The 22,217-nt window shown below is 39.0% G+C and overlaps 1 protein-coding gene across 1 annotated transcript; it reads right to left on the bottom strand.

Moving 5' to 3' along the window:
• Positions 1-964: 964 nt before the first annotated feature.
• Positions 965-20,510, bottom strand: LOC149071794 (P-selectin-like). Its single transcript, XM_089248014.1, has 10 exons — positions 20,429-20,510; positions 20,156-20,302; positions 19,096-19,287; positions 14,902-15,066; positions 14,619-14,783; positions 14,348-14,533; positions 12,172-12,345; positions 5,894-6,070; positions 3,173-3,343; positions 965-1,155 (listed from the first exon to the last, which is right to left on the bottom strand). The coding sequence occupies exons 1-10, from the start codon at positions 20,508-20,510 to the stop codon at positions 965-967; spliced, it is 1,650 nt and encodes a 549-aa protein (XP_089104140.1).
• Positions 20,511-22,217: the final 1,707 nt, after the last annotated feature.

Here is a 22,217-nt window from a genome sequence, read left to right as displayed (position 1 = left end):
GCCCTTCCAGCTGTATACCGATTCATCACAGACGGATTCTGATGAGAGAGAAAATCCCATTGCGTTCTTTAGCAAAACACTAACGGTTACGCAAAAACGCCGGTCGACTGTCGAACGGGAAGCCTATGGAGTAATCGAAGCTCTTAAACGGTTTGACAGTTGGATATTTGGAGCTCGAGTAGAAGTGATTTCTGACCATAAACCGTTGACATACTTGACATAGAGGGCTTCTCATACTGCCAAGCTAACAAGGTGGGAATTGTCGCTCCAACGGTACAATGTGACAATCACTTACCGCAAAGGCTCTAGACATGGAAATGCTTACGCGTTATCTAGCCTACCACCTCCTGAAGATGGGTAGTGACGGAGCTAATTAGTGTAACATAAATCGTAATAAGCATTATATGTCTTAGACACATATATCTTTTTTTTCTCATATCATATCATAAATTTGTAACTGTGAATCTGTTCTTTCAGTGAGTTGGAAAATATAACAAGGCTTATGCATATATTAGGAAAGTACATGGAAAATGTTTGTAAATGTGAATGCATTTCGTGCATACTTATTACCAATGTGTACTCAGTACGGTATTTTCATTGACACCACACGGTGGTAATTGTGGATTTTTGATTTTTGTGTGTGATTCAAATTTTTGACTCAAAAGTTGAATTTGTGTTAACTACTGTATATATTCAAAGCAACGATGTTTTTTCTTACAAGTCAGTAATATTGACATTAACGTAACTACAAAACAGGCTGCCCAGCATTACGTTTCGCGCGATTTTAAGATCTCTGCGCGTGTCACTCTAAAAATATTACACATGAGCACATAGTCATGTAACGGATGGGAACTACTGTATTACAACTTCATTTCATTTGAACAGACATCTGACGTCAGCGATGTCAGCATAGAAATTTTGGGTTTACTTCCGAAAACATTCTGTATTTCGATAACAATAACTATTATTTACCGCAGGTGATTTCATTCGGGAACTTCAAACCTTGTTGCTCACACTTGACCAGCGTGTCTTTGGAAGGCGTTGCTCTGATGTCTCTAGTACAGTTCAGTTGACATGATTCTCCTTCAAACAATTTCGGTTTACAAGTGCCGATGCCGACACCTTCTGGAAGCTTTCCAATTTGACAAGCACGCTCTGCAAATAACATCAAGCATACGCATCCTTTTTCATGCTACTTTTTTTCAAGCATCGTATATTACACAGGTTTCACAACATATTTGTCTCATCACAGGCATTTTTTCACAGGAATATTTTCCCCATCTCAATGCGGTAACTAGGCAGGTGCGACAGGTGCATCCACACAAGGCCCACTTGGCAGGGGCCTCTTGGAATGGGCGTAAATGCAAATTCTTTCACAGGGCAGTGAAAGGGATAGTTACGACACACTGGACCTACTCACCCATTAGATTCAATCCTCACACTTGTTGTACCCCTGTAGCTTCTACTTCTACTGCAACCCCCTTGAATCGTTATATCGTTTTTAATTTATTTTTTTTGCGTGGAACAAACTTTCTAGTAATGAGTGACGGAACTCGCTGATTTTCACACTATCTGGATTTTTTCCTTTACTGGGACGTGCTGAAAATTCATAGCTTTCCAGTTGGTACTTAACGCTGTAGACAACTCAATACACGTTAACATAGATTATATACACACTTTGTATATACACTGCTCAAAACAATTAGGGGAGCAAGCAAAAAAGTGAAGAAAACCGTGCGAGACAGCCACGTATTGGCATACAATGGATAGTACACGCGTATCAATGCGCAATACAGAAAAAGACGTAAACAAATTTGAAATTAAGCTTTAATTCTTTGAAAATATGGAAAAAACATGAAAAGATGATTTAGGTTAACAATTTGGTTACATGTAAACGATAAAAAAAAGTACTCCTTAGACATGATGCATGAGTTTTAATAGGGCGTGTGGTATCCTCGAACAGCTAAGACTGCTGCACACCTGTTTGCCATGGATGCGATGAGGTTATCGAGCACGCTGGCCATTCCATACGCTGTATTGTTTTAGCTTCAAGCATGTTCTCCACCAGACGAGCTTTATGCGGTCGGACATTATCATCCTGGAAAACAAAGGAATCTCCAATGGCTCCAGCGTAAGGGATGACATGAGGTCGCAGTATCTCGTCTGCATACCTTCGGGCCGTCAAAGTGCCATTCCGAATGATATGCAGGTCCGTACGTCTGCCTATGCTGATTCCACCCCATACCATCCAACCAGCTCGTCTGTATTGTGACCTTTCACGAACGAATTCGAGGTTATTTCGAGTGCACCTGTCCCTCCATACCAGAACACGTCGGGTGTCACACTCCAGGCTGAATCGGGACTCGTCTGTAAACAGCACTTGGCTCCAATCATGTTGCTCCTAATCTCGATGTTCAGCAGCCCATCTTCTTCGGGCCGCACGGTGGCGTGGGGTCAACGGAATGCAGACCATTGGCCTACGTGCATAGAGCCCTCCCTCATGAAGCCGATTACGTACTGTTTGGCTGGACACCCTTCGTCCTGTTGCCAAGAGCAACCGTCTTTGCAGCTGCGTAGCATTCTCTGTTCTGTTTCGACGGGCTGTTAACCGTATATACCGGTCATCAGTTGCTGTAGTGGCGCGTGGCCGACCTTGCCCTGGTCGACGTATAACATTTCCTGTTTCTTGGAATCGATTTCTACAGCCTTGCAACAACACTTCTGGCGACTCCAACAGCGTCCGCGACACTACGTTGTGTTTGTCCGGATTCCAGTCTGCCTATAACACGTCATGCCATGGATTCCGGTAAATCACGTTGTTGAGACATCCTCAAGTCACCTTGTCTCAAAAAAAAAAAAAATACTGCGCAATCGAATTTCGTAGTTACGGCAGTAAAACAGACGTTTCTGCAGCATCCCGATTTCTGCCCTTATCTCCTTTTTCTGGTTTTTGACGTCATGAACTTTGATTTGCATATGAAGTTTTCTTCTTCCGTTTCCTGCTAGGCTTTAAATTATGGATGATTCATTTTATGTTACTTATCGGTATACATCTTTGCGTAATTTTGTTAAAACCATGTGCTCCCCTAATTGTTTTGAGCAGTGTATTATTTATTAAGAGCGAAAACAAGCAAACAATAATTTAGAGGAAATCAAAAATCATAATACTAACTGCAAATCGGCATGGCATCCCAATCCGAGGTCGCCAAGCAATATACCTTATCAATAGGCCTCGGCTCGAAGTTGTTAGCTTTACAATACACCGTGCAACTGCTCCCTGGTAGACGAATACAGTTATTCTTCAAGCCCATTACCTGATTGTTAATTGTAGAGCACATCTTCACTGAAAAATCAAAGAGAATCAAATCAATGTTTCTGTCATCTGCCTTGCATATTTTGAAGTGAAAATGGCAAGTTTTAAAATTCCATGTTATGTAAGTATCGTGTTAAATATCTATGTAGAAGCTTATTCAAATAGAGGCTTTATCGCGCCATATGTTATGCACACCCAAAGAAAAAAATGTGAAAAATGTCGTCTTCTAGTCTTTAAAGCCGATTATGAACGTTTTTCCTTTCAGCGAATCCCAGGGTGTGTAATTTTATGGAATATGATCCTTTCCAAAGCTAAAAGCATTTTAGAAATTAGAATATTAGAAAGCATTTTAGACAACCATATTTTTATGGGCATCTTTTTATCAGCCACCTCGTTGGGCAGTTTGTCTGTTGTGGCATTGTATTTGTGTTTGTATTTGTATTAGAGTAATTGATCAGAATTAGTCTGATCAATTATTCTAAGTAAAGAACGTTTCTAAGTAAAGATTCTAAGTAAAGAACTGTAAAATATATTTCTATAATTAATGAAAAACAGAAGTAGAAAGGCTCTTATAAACTTTTGTGTATGATTTTTTGTTTCTGTATTTTTAAGGAGGTTGGTGCACGCAGTTTCCAAAAAACACATTTTCCAATTTTTTAATTTTTAAATACTATGAAATTTTCTACGTCTAACTGTGCCCAGGTTTTTGTTCTACCTGTACTAAAAGTACTTTTAAATATTTTAATATAAACTGCTGGCAGGCAATATACACATGCTAATTGTTTTCTCTCACAAAAATGTCTTTTTCTCAAAACAAACTTTTTTTTAGATAAGGAACATTTTTTCGAACACCACTCACTCAAATGTCTTGAAAGATTGAGTGTTTCTCATTGCTATGATGTTACATACTTCAACACGAGGATTGTTTTATTGGAATTATTTAAAAAAAATTTATGGCACAAAATATGGGTAAATTTTGTTGATTTTTAAAAAGTTGCATGTTGTTGGTGTTGAAATACAAATACAAATACAACGCCACAACAGGCAAAACACATGCACCCCGCCCACACCCCCCATTCCGTGGAACCCCCCAACGAATCGGTACATGCGGGAATGTGAGTGTACGTGTAGTGAAACCTGACGTGAAGTTTTTGTTGTTTCTCTGTAATGCTTGTTATGTGTAGTGCTGCCATCTGCCACCAGTTTTCTAACTATGAGCCGATAAAAAAATAACCAACAATGAAAATCCTAAAAGCTCGTGTTAAAAGATATAACACCATAATGTTGAAAGGCACATAAAGTTTCAAGGCATTTGAATGGGTGGTGTTCGAACAAATGTTCCTTATCTAAAAAAAATCTTTGTTTTGAGAAAAACGAATTTTTGTGAGAGAAAACAATTAGCATGTGTATATCGCCTGCCAGCAGTTTATATCAAAATATTTAAAAAGACTCTTAGCACAGGTAGAACAAAAACTCGGACACAGAGGCAAAAGATTTCATAGTATTTAAAAATTGGAAAGTACGTTCTTTTGGAAAATTTGCGTGCACCAACCTCCTTAAAAATATAGAAACAAAAAAAAAAAACTTAAGAAGTGAAAAGTGTGTCCAAGAAAATATAAAAAATGTATTGATGAAAAATTATAAATAGAGAGGTGACGTGTCAGAACCAGGAACACACAGGGTGGATCACAAATATTTATTTTCTCATTTGAGAGTCCTAGACTGGAGTATGCCGTAATGATTTGTGGAGACCATACTTATATACAAAGGTACGTGAACTGGGTCAAGAGGTACAGAGAATATCTGTGCGTGCTTTTGTTGGCAAACGGTGTTTCAGTAATGAAGAGAGGCTAAATTACTTGAATATGTCCACATTGGAGAAATGCAAGTATCGGGGACGTATGATCGAAGTTTTTAAGATTTTCAACGGGATGGATAGGATGGAACTTCAATACACCGTCAATCAATTACTTCGACAAATGGACACCAGTATCTTTTAGTATCCCATGGACAGAGCTTGGCCACGCATGGTTTTGCAATATCTTTCAGTGAAGGACAACACCAAGTTGTGTGTCGCAGGGAAATTTTCTCTGAAAGGTTGGTAATTAATGGAATTGCTTATGTCCGCGGAGGTCGTGAATTCTAACACAATTGAGACGTTTAAAAAGAAATGCGATAGAAATATTGTGGAAAACGAGAAGCTCTCTATGCTTAGAAAATACAACCATAATCTTTCTTATGGGCAGTGCATTATGTATTATTAATTATTTGCGAGATATATGCTTTCGTACTGGGTTGCTGTTATATAAGACATCCACATCTTTATGGGAATTTTTTTCAGTCATCTCGTTAGGAAAATTGCTTGTTATGGCGTTTGTGATTGTGTTTGAATTAATTTTTGTCGCTTCCTTAACTACACTAAATTTCCACTGGCAATTGTGAGAACAAGCATAGAATTTACATGACAAAAAATCCAGAACAATTTATCAAGTATTTCACTGGAAATTCGAAAAACTTTCGAAACTCCAAATGTACTGAGTTGGGGGGGGGGGCTGTATATTGTACATTCAGGCTACGTACCACATTGTTTCTTTCCAGACCATTCTCCACTGCTTTCACATACAACTTTGAACGGCTGGGTAGGATGGAAGCCCGCGTTGCATTGCCAGACGCATTCGTTGCCAGACGAAACTGGTTGACTACAAGAAGCTGTTTTCAAGACTGCGTTGTCTACTCTTAGCTGATCACAGAATTTATCTGGCGGAGAAGAAAACAGATGATGAATGTGCGTTAAAAAATAGTATCGTTATGAGTTATCGACGATAGATGGCGCAATCCTTTATCGCAACCTTCCTTCGGCAACGAGAATTGATACCGGTTTCGGTCTAGCGCAGAAACATGCGATTGGCGGAGAACTTCTCCGTAATATTCAAGACACCCAAGTAGCCATTCTTGACAAACTTACCCTCCTCACCCAAAAACAGGACTCATTCAGTCATAAGCTAAGTGATCTATCCCACCGTCTTAGTGCAGTTGAGGAAAAACTTTCCCCAGTAGAGGAACTCCAAAGCCAAGTCTACGACCTCTCCTCTAATCTCTCTGAACTCCAATCCTCCCTTACCAATAAAGTCATCGATCTTGAGGATCGTTCTCGACGGGATAACTTGATTTTCCGAAACATTCCTGAAGAATCTGACTTCGAGTCCTCCTCCACCCTCGAATCCAAAATCATCCAATGCTGTTCTGATCACCTTGACGTAAATATTACACCTAGTGAGATAGATCGCTGTCACAGATTAGGTTCCAAAAAGACCCACGGATCCAGACTTACCATAATAAAATTCAACAAATTTAAAATCAAAAGTGAGATTCTAAAAAATGCCTCGAAACTTAAAAACAGCAATATATCTATCTCGGAAGATTTCTCTCTCGATACACGCAAGCTTCGTGGTCAAATTTGGAGAGCCAGTCAAAAATACCGTGACGAAGGCATTAAAGTAAAACTTATCCACAATTTTGCACTCATAAATAATACCAAATATGTCTGGGATCCCGATATTAATGATATCCGCCCCATCTTCCCCGCTCATACTGCTTCGAACCTTTCTATGCCCTCCCTCTCCTCCCATATTTCCTCGGTACCCCCTTTAGGCTACTCCCCCCGAGCAACCCTTCCGTCTACACAACCTCCAAATTAAAAAATACCTACCAGTTGGGAACTATTAACACTCGCAGCCTGAAAAACAAAACTGATTTTCTAGAATCATTCTTGCTCATCCATAATCCCCATTTTCTTGGTGTTACAGAGTCATGGCTAAATAATACAATCTCTAATTCCGAAATTTTGCCACCCGATTACAATGCTTTTCGAAAGGATAGAAACTCTCGGGGGGGGCGGGGTCTTACTTATTTTCAAAAAATCTATCCCTTTAACTGAAATTCTATTAGATTCCGAACTCGAAATTGTTGGAGCCGAATGGCTTCAACCCAACTGTCCCCCACTTGCCATCTTTTCTGTCTATTTCCCTCCCTCTCCTGATTTCCACCTTTTTGAACAACTGGAAATTATTCTTGAAAAATTTTATAACACACATTCTATTCTTATCTCCGGAGACTGGAATCTTCCCGGCATTGACTGGAAAAATATGGAATCCCTGTCCGGCAATCACGGAATTAATAACAAAGTCCTAGATATCTTCCTTAAATTTAACTTGGTCCAATCCATTTTTGAACCCACAAGAACCACCCTCTACTCCAGCTCTACCTTAGATCTCATTGCTACCTCCAATCGAATTTCAGTCCTTTCCACCTCCATCTTTGAGGGTTGCTCCGACCATAATATCCCAGTCATTAACTTTTCCCTCCGCCACTCTATCCCATCCTACAAACTCGCCCCTAAACGTAATTTCAACAAGGCAAATTATCCACTTATGCAAAATATTTTTCGCTCTCACTTCAATGATTTCTTATCCATATCCTCTTCTAACAATATCCACACCCTCTGGACCTCTTTTAAATGTATTATAGACAAATGCTTAACTACAGTTCCAATTAAAAATGTTTCTCCTAAGTCTTTTTTTAATCCATGGATCACCAGAGATATTATTCATTTAAAAAATCCGCCGAATCGCCTTCAAATATAAAACTAACAAATCCAATTCACTCAAATCCATAATTTCAGCCTCCACCCGTGACCTCAGAAACCTCATTTCCGTCCAAAAGTCCAGATACCTCTCTCATTCTCTACCCCATTACTTAAAAACCAATCCAACAAAATTCTGGAGTTACCTTAGACCTAAATCTGTTGGTCCAACTTCCCTGAGAAGTTCAAATAAATATACATTTTCTCCTTCAGAGATGGCTACCGAATTCGATTTAGCTTTCTGCTCGGTTTTCTCAATAGACCCCTCTCCTCCCCAATACTCTTTTTTTGATTCTATCCACAACTCACCCCCTATATCCTTCTCCAAACAAGGTATCCTAAAACTTTTGAAAAAACTGAAACCCCATTCTGTTGGCCCTGACGACATCCCAAATTCTATTCTTAAATTCTGTGCTGATGAAGTCGCCGACTATCTTTTAATCCTGTTCAATGTTTCACTAAATTCTGCTACCCTCCCGAACGACTGGAAAATCAATAAAATTATTCCTATCCACAAAACGGGTTCACTTTCCAATCCCCTTAACTTCAGGCCAATAGCAATCACTTCCTCCTGCTGTAAAATCTTCCAGCATATTGTAGCAAAAGAAATCCGTATCCACTTAGACTCCATCAGTTTCTTTTTCCCCAACCAACACGGCTTTAGACAATCTCTCTCTACTACCTCTCAACTGGCCCTCTTCATTCACGACCTCTCTGAAGCCATTGATAAAAACCTACAAACTGATATCGTATTCCTAGATTTCTCTAAAGCCTTTGATAAAGTTCCCCACGATAAACTTCTTCTCAAACTCTCCCGCCTTGGCCTTAACGTTCAATTACTTAATTGGGTGGAGGCTTTCCTAAAACACCGTAAACAGTTTGTTCATTTTAATGATCATAACTCGTCATCCGCCTCCGTAAAGTCTGGGACCCCCTCAAGGATCGGTCCTCTCCCCGTTACTTTTCCTAATTTATATCAATGACCTTCCTCGATCCCTCAACTGCACCACTAGACTTTTTGCTGATGACTGTGTAATTTACCGTATCATTCACCATCAATCTGATCAAGAACTTCTCCAACATAACCTGGCTTCCATCGCCGACTGGTGTTCCCTATGGCAAATGCCAATGAATATCTCAAAAACGGTTCACATGAAAGTTACCCGTAAACTTCTTCCTCTTGAATACTCCTACTCCATCAATCACTTACCGTTATCCCAAGTTTCACATATCAAATACCTTGGTGTCATTATTTCAGCCGACCTACGTTGGAACAAACACATCGACTACATTTACCAGAAGTGTCTTAACAAACTTTTCTTCCTCCGCCGCAATCTTAAACACTCTACTCGGGATATCAGACTTCTCTGTTACCAAACTTATATATCCCCCGTCCTCTCCTACGCCGCTGAAATCTGGGACCCTTACACCTCCAGTAATATAGACAAACTTGAATCTATTCAAAATAAATCCGCCCGATTTGTTCACGACTGCTGGTCATCTTTCATTTCTGTGTCCGAACTTAAAAATGAACTTCATCTAATCCCTCTCTCTACTCTTCGTCTCATCTCTCGATTAACATTGCTTTATAAAATTTTCCATGGTCAGTTCAACATGGATACTTCTGGTATCTTAGGCAAACCATCCTACATCTCTAAAAGACTCGACCATTCCCTTAAAATAAAACCTATTTTTGCTTCCACTGACTGCTTTAAATACAGCTTCTTTCCTCATACCATTGGTGAATGGAACAAACTCCCAAGCTCTATTGTTGAATCTCCCTCTATCACTAGTTTTTTATCCAACATCAAACAATATCTTTGTCATTCTCAATCGCATCCTCTTGTATAGGCCCAAGGGCCAACAATATTGTATAAATAAATAAATAAATAAACTTACGGGAATATTCTAGAAAGACCCGCCCCTCCAGACAATGGTCCAACACCCCCGTACGGCGGCGCCGCCAAATTGGAAACTGTAAAATAGAATTTGGTGGAATGTTCTTTTTCTCGAAGTTTCCACCGGGATTATGAATAGTCTGGCCCTCACAAGATGGCAGGCTCAGAGAGGCTCAAAGAGACTCGAATAGAGAGAGACTGGATGAAAAGTCAGTCGTGATTTAACTTTGTGAGAAAGTTGTTAGCTCTCTGATTAGCCTGTAAATACGTGTAAATTTCTGTTCTGTAAATAAATCTGTGTTTGTCCGTCGAACCGCTTCTTGTTTTGCAACCTCGAAGTCTTGTGGATAATTATCCGGAACAGTATGGAACATAGTTAGGGATACGTTAATTTAGTATTTACGAAATGATCACGATGATAAATGGGAAATTTATGAAATGAATGCGATAAATGCGAAATTTGCCCATTTTGACGAATAAATGCAAAAATCTGATTTTGTACTACTTTTTTTACGAAATATCGGTAATTTACACTTTTTGAACTGAGAAGAATTCGTAATTTTGACGTGACGCTGGAACGACAAATAATACAATAATAACTACAAAAAGTTTTATTTGATTGATTATTACAAGAGTTGTTGGAAGTGGTGGTCGCTGACGTCATTGCGCAGTGTACATACAACGGCGTGAAAATTATTCCCGGATGCGCTCGAAGATACCAGGTATGCTTTTGATGTCTGCCGCAGCGACGGCAATCTCCGCTATGAGATCTCCCGGTGTGTCCACAGGCATCGTATAAATGAGTGATTTAAAGTGACCCCATAAGAAAAAAAATCACACGGATTGAGATTCGGCGAACGTGGAGGCCAAGCAACGGGTCCCACGCGTCCAATCCACCTCAGAGCCTGCATGCGTTTTGCGCGATTTTCACCCTCTAAACGTGGTTTTGCGACACTATGTTCCATTGCAATTATTTGTTCGTCTTGATGCCTACCAACAACCCTCTGAGTTTGTCGGTCCATTCACAGAACACCCTTTATATGGAACATATTGTTGCTTTTCCTCAATGAATATGAAGACGACAACTTGAAAATAAGTTTCTTGAAGGAAAGGTTTGGCGGTGAAATTCTATCTCGTAAAATACGAGTTCAGCTGACTATAATTATAAAGTTCTGTACGAAAATCATGGAATTAATCGAGAATCTGGAAAGATCAAGTTATCCATTCGCACCCGAACTGTGGAATAAGTTAGTAGACTTGAAATCTTCACGTGCCAATGACAAGGACGTTTTTACGAAATACACAGAAAAATATTTGACTAATGACAACGTTGAAATCGATGGAGAGTTCACATATTATGGGGAAGATAGCAGCAGAGAAGAGTTTAAGTAAATTGGTTCTGCACATAACGTCCAATGCAACAAATGGACCATACAAGCGTATAGATAGACTATTCTGCCATCTGAAGTCGCATCAACATCTAATTCATCTTTTTACCGAAATTCATTATTAGAAAGCTTCCCCAAAATCTATCTTTAAAGATACCTCTTTTTAAAGTTGTACCGCGAGATGAGCTCACATATGGATACAATCATTTCAACAGACGGCTACTTCCAGTGGTGAACCAAACGACCTAAGCTGATGTCATGCAGAGATTTTGAACAAGATGCTGCTACTTAAACTTCGCAAAAACAAAAGCAACTATTGAAAGTCTTCATAATCCCGTGAATAGCGTGTATGCTGAGAGATATTTTAGTATCTACTACTTAGCTACCACTGGCAGAAGGCAAAGGTTAAATTAGTAGAACGTAGAGATTAATACAATGTTAGCTTTTAACTAAGTACTTAAACACTTTAGTTAATACGACGGTTTTTTTAATGCGGAATGTTTGGTTAGAAATATGTCAGAGATTTTTTCTGTGAATGAATGAGAAATTTTTCAGTCGGAGTTTGTTATTGCCAATAAATGCAAAATTTCTGATTATGATTTTTTTTGCGAGTGAATGCAAAAATTCCTGATTTTGAAAAAAACAAATGGTGAAATTTACGTATCTCCAAGCATAGTGCATCTACGAATATGAATTTTTCCTTTCTCTGGGTATTAGATGGAATTAGTTTTAGTTCATTTGCCTTTTAATTGATACTGAGCCGTTTCTTCAGGCTAGAGTACTTGCTGAAATTCTATTTTAGATCTTTTCGTTCGTTTGTAGCAAAAAAAAAAAAAAACCCATCCATATCCACAAGTTTTCCCGAGGCCCCACCTATTATTATCATAAACACATTCAAAATTAATTTAGACATCAAAATGTAGAACTCACTGCACTTCGGATTCTGGTCCCACAGCAGATTCTTTTGGCAAGTGATCTTGTTTGATTCGGTGCTCATTCTGAAGGTCCGGTCTTTACAAGCCAAAGTACACGTCATTCCCACAATATAAAGACAATCGCCGATAACTTCTACCGAACTGTCTAGGACGGAGGAGCACCTTTCAGCTGCAGTAAAAAAGGAAAGCCTAGTTTAATTCAAGGAATTTTGACGCTTTGCTAGAAGATTTGAAGGTGACTTCGTAATCTACCTGCCGTACAACTTGGAATATTCCATTCAATACCTCAAAAACCTTCATGGAAAATGCAAGTGAAAAATATCCTTTGGAATTCTCACATTTATCATTTATTATTTGTTAATTAAATCTTCAGGTTGAAGAAAGTAATGAGTTCGAACTTGTAGTGTTTGATAAATCGAAAAACATTATATATGAGTAGTCAAGTTTTAATTCAATAACCACCAATTTTTATAGCTGATACTTCAGAACTATATTTTACATTCCGATGTTTGCGCCTTTGAAACAACACCAATTGTGGCATAGGATCTATGAGATCCACGACCAAAAATCGATCATATAATCAGAAATCCATATCGCATCGATGTGGAAAAGGTGATAGAAAAGAATAAAGGAATAATTTTACGAGTTGAATGGTGTCACTACCCCGGATGCAGCTAGGGTCACCGATTTGGGAATTCTCATTGACGAGCGGCTTAGGTTTTCTGAACATTGTTCAGTGGTGGTCAAAAAATCGAATAGAATGCTTGGTCTCATTTTCAAAAAGGTCTCTTCGCGTTCTTCTAAAGTCATTCTTCCGCTTTTTCGAGGATTAGTTCGTCTTGGACTGGAGTATGCTGTAAGGTTTTGGAGACCATACCTACAGAGGGACATAGACTTGATTGAAGGGGTGCAGAGAAGAGCTACGCGTGTCCTTATTGGAACAGGGGGCTTGAGTTATGAAGAGAGACTTCATTTTTTTAAATATGTTTACATTGGATGAACGCAGATTTCGAGGAGATATGATCGAAGTGTTCAAAATTTTCAATGGGATGGATAGGATGGACCATGACCTTTTAGTACACCGCCAATCGACTGCTTTTACAAGGGGACACCAGTATCGATTGGTGAGGGACGATGCAAGGTTATGGTGTCGCAGGGAATGTTTTTCTAATAGGGTTGTCAATATATGGAATAGCTTACCCCCGGAGGTAGTAAATTGTAACACAATTGACACGTTTAAAAAGAAGTATGATAAACATGTTGGGGTAAATCGAGAAGCTATCCAATACTTAGAGTAAGACAGCCATAAGTATTCTTTATGGGCATTGTATAATATTTTATCATGTGTATATATTGTTTATAATGTTTTTAATTATATTTTTAATTGGGTTGCTTTATTTTTGAAATATATGGCATCCATATTTGTTATGGGCATCTTTTTCTCAGCCACCTCGCTGAAAACTTTGCCTGATGTGGTGTTGTATTTGTATTTGTATTTATAATAAAAGTTGCGCTGGATTCATTTGCCTAAGGTCATGTACATAGTTTTTAGTTTTTGTAATTGCATTTTTAATTGGATTGGTGTAGTTCAGAAATTTATGACATCCATATTTGTTATGGACATCTTTTTCTCAGTCATATCGTTGGGAATTTGGCCTGTTGTGGACTTGTATTTGTATGTAAATTAGTATGAGCGTTTTTACCAAAGACAATGGTTACGTGGTCTGCGCTACCAGGACCAATATTGACGTAGAGGTGTGACCAGTTTCATGGCCTGTGCTACGAAGGAATAAAAGTGTTCGAGTAGCCTTTTGTGATGATAAACAGAATATTTTCCAGCATTTTCTGTGAGTATATGTTTGGTGTGGGTGCTTGAGAATTCAAGCGAAATGAGGAACTATCTCATAAGTCCTCCTACATTAGTTTTCTACGCCCCAGTTGCATTGGTCAACGTTCCTCCACGGCTCCATAAAATAGTCCAACGAAGAACCCTCAGAACACCGAACAGGCACACATCTATATCGCCAACACAGTGCAATGCCCCTAGGACCTACGACACATACCTTGAGAACCACTGCCATAAGAAGACCCCAAGTTCTTCAAACTAAAAGTGGTTTCGCACCAACAAAAACTGATCAGAAAGAGAAAGAAAAAGAAACAACTGTCCTTACCATTCACACATCCGGGCATTGGAGAATATACTCCTTCGCGCAAACAATAGAACTCATCCGTCTTACCAACCAAACGCTGCGTTAAGCTCTTGCATTTCACTTTACATCTCTGCCCAACTTCGGCGTGTGTGCAATCACCGACATACATAAGGCTGTCTGGTAACTTCGGTGGAGGACATTCCTTCCCTGAAGGTGATATAATCCATCAATTGACTTATAATACATGTATGTGTAACAATGCAAAATATGGGATGTTACACTTAAGACTTACAGCAATCGATTTGGGACTTCCATTCTCCGTTTTGAAGACATTGCACGCTGTCACCATCTTTCCTGTAATAGTTCCTCGCACAAGTGGCCGAGCATGTCTGTCCAACTCTGTAATTACAGACCGATTCCAGAACGACTCCTTTCGGCAACTTTCCTCTGCCGCATCCTATGGGATTGAAAGTGGTTCTGAACTCCATTAAATTTGATATTTTACAGAAACTCATATTATATAGTCTCAATTCCTGATCAGATCTAAGCATTCGGAAATAAATAACGTGGCAAACCACAAGTAGGAAAGGCATCCCAAGAACCAGATTCCTTGCAAGGTATTATCGATGGTCCATGCAGAGTGAGTCGTTTGTCCCTGCAAGAAACTTCGCAGCTGCCACCAGCCTCGTTCTGGCAGTTTGGGAACTCCAGGTATTTGGGAATTGCGTCCGTCTTGCAATCTATATTAAATATAATAACGCCACAGTTTAAATCATAATTGTATTGCTGTTTCCTGGGAAATTCTTACATGTCATTACTCTGATATAGCTAAATTTTCCAAAGAAGACATGTAGAGAAATCATAATCAGCAATTATTTGAACTAGAAATTAAAATACAAATTGAGTGAAAAGTTCTTTACGCGTTTCAAAAATGAACTTTTTTGGACGCAAATGGACAAAAATTTACCAATCGACATAAAAATCTGTGGTTCGCATTGAACAGAAAGAGTACATAATTACAATATGGTTATTACGATTTGCATTGCATAAACTACACACTCCTTACCGATACTCAAATTCAGTCCACGTGTCTGCTAATATAGATGGCGGAATGGTCTGGATCTCACTTCCATGATTTTCGACTTCGAGTTTCTCGATGCTTGTTACGCATCTGTTCAGAACCTTGTTCTTCGCATATCCAACAAAAGAGGGGAAGGAGAAGTTCCAATCCGGAAAGCGAAGTGGCCATAAAAAGAGCCCATCAGCCAAGAAACTTCTGGTTAAGTAAATCTCGTACGATTTCTTTCCAAAGGAGAGTGTTCTAACTGCCGAAAGACGTTTGGCTGAAAATGGGAAACTTGTGGAAAATGGCAAAAATCGGAAATATTTTTTGGTTGACAGAAACCAATTTTATTATACCAAGTTTTATATGCTACAAGTAGCAAAAAACATTACTTATGCGCTGTTCGTGTCCCGTTTCATGTATCACGTAGAGCTTTTCGCGATACTAAAGCGCCACCTGCGAATTAAATTTTGAATTATAGTATAATTAGGAAAAAAAAACTATGCCATAATTACTATTTTAGTGCAGGGTTCACATAAAATGTGCTTTAAATGAACGTAGCAAACTCCAAGTTGAGGAAGGGGGTGCTCTCCTAAGCGTTTTCATGAAGTACTAGTGGAATCGAAGTAAGAAAACAGATACTAAGTGAATGGCAGAATCTATAAGGGAAAAAAGTATGGTACCCTATTTATATTCCATCAAAATGACTGCAAGATTGGTCATTAACCATGCGAGGGCGCACGTGGTTCCGTCACGATACAGGAGGCCAGTTTTTTGTTTGAAATGCGGAAACATTTACCCCCCACATGATTCTACAATCTCTTGATATGTTCTACTTTCGGCATTGTAATCTCTTTTGTGATCATCTCAAGGGAATCTTGAAAGCGACTCCTTATGAAACCCTTTACGAACATGTCATCAAAATCCCGTTTCTTTAATGTTTTGTTGCTGTGTTTGCACTTAAAAGTACAGACTTAATAAATATTTCTTTCAGGGGTGTTCTTATGATCCGAATCTGCTAATTTTTTTTTTTTTTTTTGTGTATACCCTGCACATTTCTGATAAAAAAAAAACTAATTTGTAATTGAATTGAAATACTAACACATTTTACACCAGCTTGGCTGTGGACTCTGTGACCAATTCGGGTGGACGCATCTAATTTCCCTCGGACCTGTCAAAGTAAATCCATTGTCGCAAATGATCCGGCATTGGGTTCCTTTCTTCAAACTGCATCGGCCATCTATTCGTCCGTTGATTATAGATGGCGCTTCGCACTTCATTTCAACTACAATGGAATCGAACGCACATATAAAAAATAATAATGAGATTATCATAATTTTATATGCAATACACTCTGCAACATCAAGTTTCTTTATATTATACATTCAATGATCTGGTCAATTAATTTCTCCTTTTTCCATTTTTTTTTATTAATTTGAAGGTAATGAAATATATTCTACTGATTGAAGTATTTTATGAACACAGTCGGCTCCCGTATTCGCGGGGGTTACGTTCCGGGGATGACCGCGAATACGAGAAATCCGCGAATAACCCGAACCATAGGTTTTTTTTTTCTGTATATCTCGTTTATTGAACAGCATGAGAAGAGCAGGGTGACGCAGAGGTAGAAAAGAATGTAAAAAAGCGATTGCTGACAATATTTTCTGACAGAACATTGTGATTTCTGTTTGCTGTTTTTTCTTCTTCATATCATCAAGTATATTGAAATATGATGACAAGGCTTCTTCTACCAATTTTTCTACATGTGAAGAACGTATCATAGAGGGATCTATGTCATGAAACAAACTATTGCTGATTTGAACTTGCAAAGTCCATCCGCTATGTTACTCATGGTGAACTTGTCATCCACTTCTTTATCTCTATCATCTGGTACCGCTTAGGAGCACTCAACTGCATTAATACCTTCTCGGTAAATGCTGAATTGTTCGGTTCTGTGAATTGCTATTAATTAGCTGTTCGACTTCTATATCCATATCACTGAACCCTTCTCAATCCACCTGTTTCGCTAACGTGACAATGTCTTTTATAATATCTTCAGTCGGCTCTGTAGAAATGGTTGCGTCCTTTAGCGCACATTGTGGCCAAAGTTTAATTCAACCCGAGGTGACTGTTTCTCTCTCAGGGGCTGCCACGGCTCTAGTGATGACAGTAATATCATTAGCGAGCTATCCAAAAATGAGCCATCCTAAACATGCACAACTCAAATTTTGTAAGCAAAACACTTGAATGATGATTTTTGAGTGTTGAAAAAAAAATTCCAATAGAGGAAAAACCGCGAATACGGGGCCCGACTGTGCATTGAAATTTGCTTCGCGCGCACACACACACACACCACGTTCCTGACTCTGTTTTTAAATCATGAAAGAAATTATTAGAATTGAAATATTTACTGAATAATTTTCAAAAACTGAGATAATTAGACCGAAAATCGGCATTACATCCTATGCCGTCACAGTCAGATCACTGGTTAAGGCCTGAATGTATGACAATCATTTTACTTGACATCTTTTCCCCAGTACAATTGATTTCACTGGTTTCTATTATAAATATCACAGTAGAAACCCCTACACCCTTTGTAATGATGTCACACATGTTGTTAAAGAAGAAGGCATTCTTTCACATCTTGAGCGGGTTCAAACGCTTTTCCACCACCTGCTTCCAGAGCAATCGAACCCACAAAAACACCATTTCAAAAACCTACTTTTCTTCTGTTCTTTTTGAACGAAAGAAACATTGCCGTAAGTCGTTCGGATGAAAAGGCAGGACGGAGGAAATAACGCCGGGCATGCTCATGGAAATGTGCGTTGCATAATCCCCAGGCTCGCCATCACAAAACTAAGAGGCTCCTAAGGAGGTGCGACGTCTCGCATTGTGCAAATGTCATTTAATGCAAAGTATTAGGTCAGGAGAGATATCTCGTCAGTGCTAGTAAAAGGGTTAATAATAAATTTGCATATAATGGTTATCTAATTATCTTAGGGGAAGACGGACCCGATGGAGCAACATCACCCACCGAAAGTCACATTAATCAGTCTATCTCCTCCCTGGCCTTACGTTAGTCCGAGGTAAGTGTATGTGAGAGTGCCTTTCTGAGAATCGGATGAAGTAGGCTCGTCCAAGGTTAAATAAAACGCTGGCTGGTGTCGTGTCTCATCCTGGTTGAGATGATGGTGTATCCACCACAAATTCCGAAATGAGGTAAATCAAGAAAGGTGGCATCCCCTTCTACGAACTTGGCTAGGTCGGCACTCGATTCGGGATATATTTCCCTTCTCGCCCTGCCTGAGTTTGTGATGAGCGGATGGCAACGTCAATCCTATAAAAACCTGCATGTCTCAAGAGATGAGTGAGGGATGCATCTATGAAGGTTATCTTATTGTATGTTTTGATCACCATGTTTTTCTAGTTAATCTCATGATAATTAAGAAACAATATTTTCGACGCCTGTAAACAATGAAAATTATACAATAGGATGGAGATGGCAATACATCATGATTTTGAATTTCGTATTGCATAATAGTTACTAGATGGAGCCATAAAAGCACTACTTAAAAGTGAAAAGTTTTCCCGGTGCTCTATGAGGGGTTTTATTACTTAGTTTATCAGTATAGAACTCTGCTTTAGAAAATGAATGAAGAGTTTAATTAAACATGTTAATAACATTAGCAAGCATGAATATTATTACCACAAGTTGGAAATTTCGACCACGTGCCTCGACCTTCCGTGTTCTTGCAGGTTATTACGTTCTCGCCTGTCACTAAGGCTTCTTCGATCATACGGAATCCTTCCTCGCATATGACTTCGCAAGTTCCACCAAAATCGCAGTGGCAAGGGTAATTCAGCTTGATTCCTGGAGGCAGATCCGGGTGAGGACATCCTGTCAAATTTGGCCATTTTGAATGAATCAACCAATTTTCATTGACATGCACGATATATACTCCGCCAATGGTCATCGATACACCCGTTACGATATCAAAGAAGACGCTTCTGGGGAAATCTAACAGTGTGAGAATGTGTTTGGTGTTATACAACTTGAGTGTTTAACTTGTTGCTGTCATAGAATTCCCACCAGGTGGCGAGTGAAACACGTAAAGACATTATTTGCAATGACTAATTCCCTACGACGCCACTACCTGAAGTTGCCCCTTACTATTCGATACTGGTGCCCCCTCGTGTCGAAACACTTTATTCATGGCTTATAAACAAGGTGGTGAGTGAAGCACATGTAGAATTTATTTTTTCATGAAGTACTATTTTCGATTGTTCCGATGTTCTCAGGGAACAAGGCATGTTTAATAGGTAAGAGAAATCACATTTACTTCTCAAAATCACAGAAAAACACCTTCATCCGTCCGCCATTCTAGAGGTCGCGGAGATAGAACCCTTTCTTCTCCTATGTGATGACATAATTATACCTTTCTCACATATATTGAATCAACTAAAATACGACCACTCCCAGATTTACGAACAGGTTTCTGTATGGTTCCGAACATCTTCCCTAAGTCAAAATGTGTTTCTAAGTTGGAAACGTGCGAAATGTTTTAGATAGAATAATGAATGTCTACAAATTCCATCTGGGATTCACCAACACCGCCTGAATTTGCAGTCATGACTAATAAAGGACGTAAGTCAATCATTTGTTTGTAGAAGATTGGGGCCTTAAAATGAATATGTTAAAGATTTCCATAAATTTACACATTGCAATTAAATAGTGAAGCTGCACGAATATAAAGAAAACCCCTCACCTTGCGTATCCGAAAGGATCCATCCTTCAAATCCTAAACATTCTGCACCCGTTAGTAAATAATTGACGTCGTCGACGTCCTCTGTATGCGAAGTCGCACAATCGTCTATCCCAAACGATTTGAAATCAATGGGCATCACCGGGCAATCTGTAAAACAGAATTATCAGCTCTATACGTGTTTATAACCTGAGATCAGATGAGTTTCAGAAATTTTCATGGAAATGAATCATATTTCACGATTGAAAATGTTTAGTTTATTTGGCAGCTACTTACGATGGGAGCCAAGAACACCAGACAAAGCCAAGCACAACGTCACCGCAATGCGCGTAAGATTCCACTCACAGGCCAGCGGCATCGTCACATATTCAGGGATGCCTGATTACCAAATAGTGATTTCATAAATAATAACATGGAATTCCATCGTACATAAGTTCCGAAATCGGTAAAAGATATCCTTTGTTTCCGTTTCAAAACATTTTTCCCGGACGGCTATGACTGCAATTTATCGATACATCGTTTCAATAATAAATATGCTTTTTGCAAATAATAATACGTAATTGATAGTTTCCACGGCCGTGCCTTCTCGAATTGAAAGAGCGGCAAAAAGAGACCATCTTAGGTTCGTTATCTGTTCAATGTTTTCCTAACGCCAGTACGGTGGTACTAAACCTAGGGTCATATGGTCCGCTTGTGGCCTTGGGATATCTATGGAGGCCACGGGTGTAAATTAGGTGAAAGGGGAACGACAAAAGGTAGTTGGGTGGGCGGGGCACAGAGTGCTGAGAAAAAATGAAGCTGTGAAGAAATAGTGTTTAAGGAAAGTATGGTGGGAAAAAAATTTGACTACTTTCAGAATGACTACATGAGAATGAGTCTCATGGAACCTGGACAATCTCATTGCAAGGTCCTATCTCGGCATGACCCTGGACTTCATGCCCATATAGCCCTCCCTGGACTTCAGTCTACCTGACAACATCTATAGTCCGTTTCAGGTTAACTAGGCAGTGAAGGAGTAGCTATGAGGGAACCACATCACTCGTTAAGGGAACGAAAGCATCTTAACCAATGTATCGATGCGCGACCTTGGTAAGGTATGGCCGATTCTCACCAATCTCACTGAGAAAAATCTCTTTTTACGTGTAACGTAATGAGTGTGAAAAGATTACGCAGTAAATTAGTAATAATTATGGAATTTTAAAAAAAGGCACTGCCGATGATTTCAGAAATTAAAAAGTGAGGTTTTTGAAATCATTTCTTTTGTTTCTTTGATTGGAAAATGTCTTAAAATTTATAAAAAAAAGTTATCTTATATCAGCGTGTCACTTAAGCTTCGTTGATGTGCCGTAAGTAACACTAAAAATTTCAAAAAACACTAATATTTTTCTGCAATATTTCCCATCCCTCAGCTGAAATTTATTTACAAAAAAAAAATCCAAACAATATTATGAAAAAACGTATAATTTTAAAATACTGTATATTAACCATGGCTCTCAAAAACTTGGGGATTTTTAATTTTTTCTTAAATTTAAATGGAAAAAAATTAACGTTAAATAAAATTGAGAAGAAGCAAATTAACTCTGTTTTCACGTGTAAATGCAGGAATAGCACCAAATAATAATAATGATACGGAAAAGATTAGAATCTTTCTACTCACTTTTCTTGCCGAAATTTTCGTCGCTCGACCTCTCCCCTTTCCCGAACGGTATACGTCGATGCCACTTGTTTTCACGACAGCTTTAGTCTTTTGTTACGTTTGATGTGCTGCCCATGGTTATTACGGACGATTCTTATCGATTTTTGTTTACAGCGAGTATTCAAAAACCAAAATTGTAGTATTCAGGAATGGAAGAGTGGAGAACTTTTTAGCGCGGCTATCTCCGGTGAAAAGAAAAATATAACTGTGACATAAAAGATGAAAGCCTAAACCACTGCGGGTCCCATCTGTCAATTATTTTATCTGAAGAGACACTAAAGGCAATGGGCATCTTTTGAAACAGGTGGCCCCTGCTGTGGGTGGAAGATGGCGTTCCTGTGATTGGAAGATGGCGTTCCTGTGATTGGA

This window comes from Pholcus phalangioides, unplaced genomic scaffold (assembly GCF_987345545.1).
Source record: "Pholcus phalangioides strain wild (caught in Gottingen) unplaced genomic scaffold, Ppha-v1.0 ptg000018l_1, whole genome shotgun sequence".
Lineage (NCBI taxonomy): Eukaryota > Metazoa > Arthropoda > Arachnida > Araneae > Pholcidae > Pholcus > Pholcus phalangioides.
The sequence above is the reverse complement of the archived record's forward strand: the minus strand, read 5'-3'. Positions and strand labels throughout refer to the sequence as shown.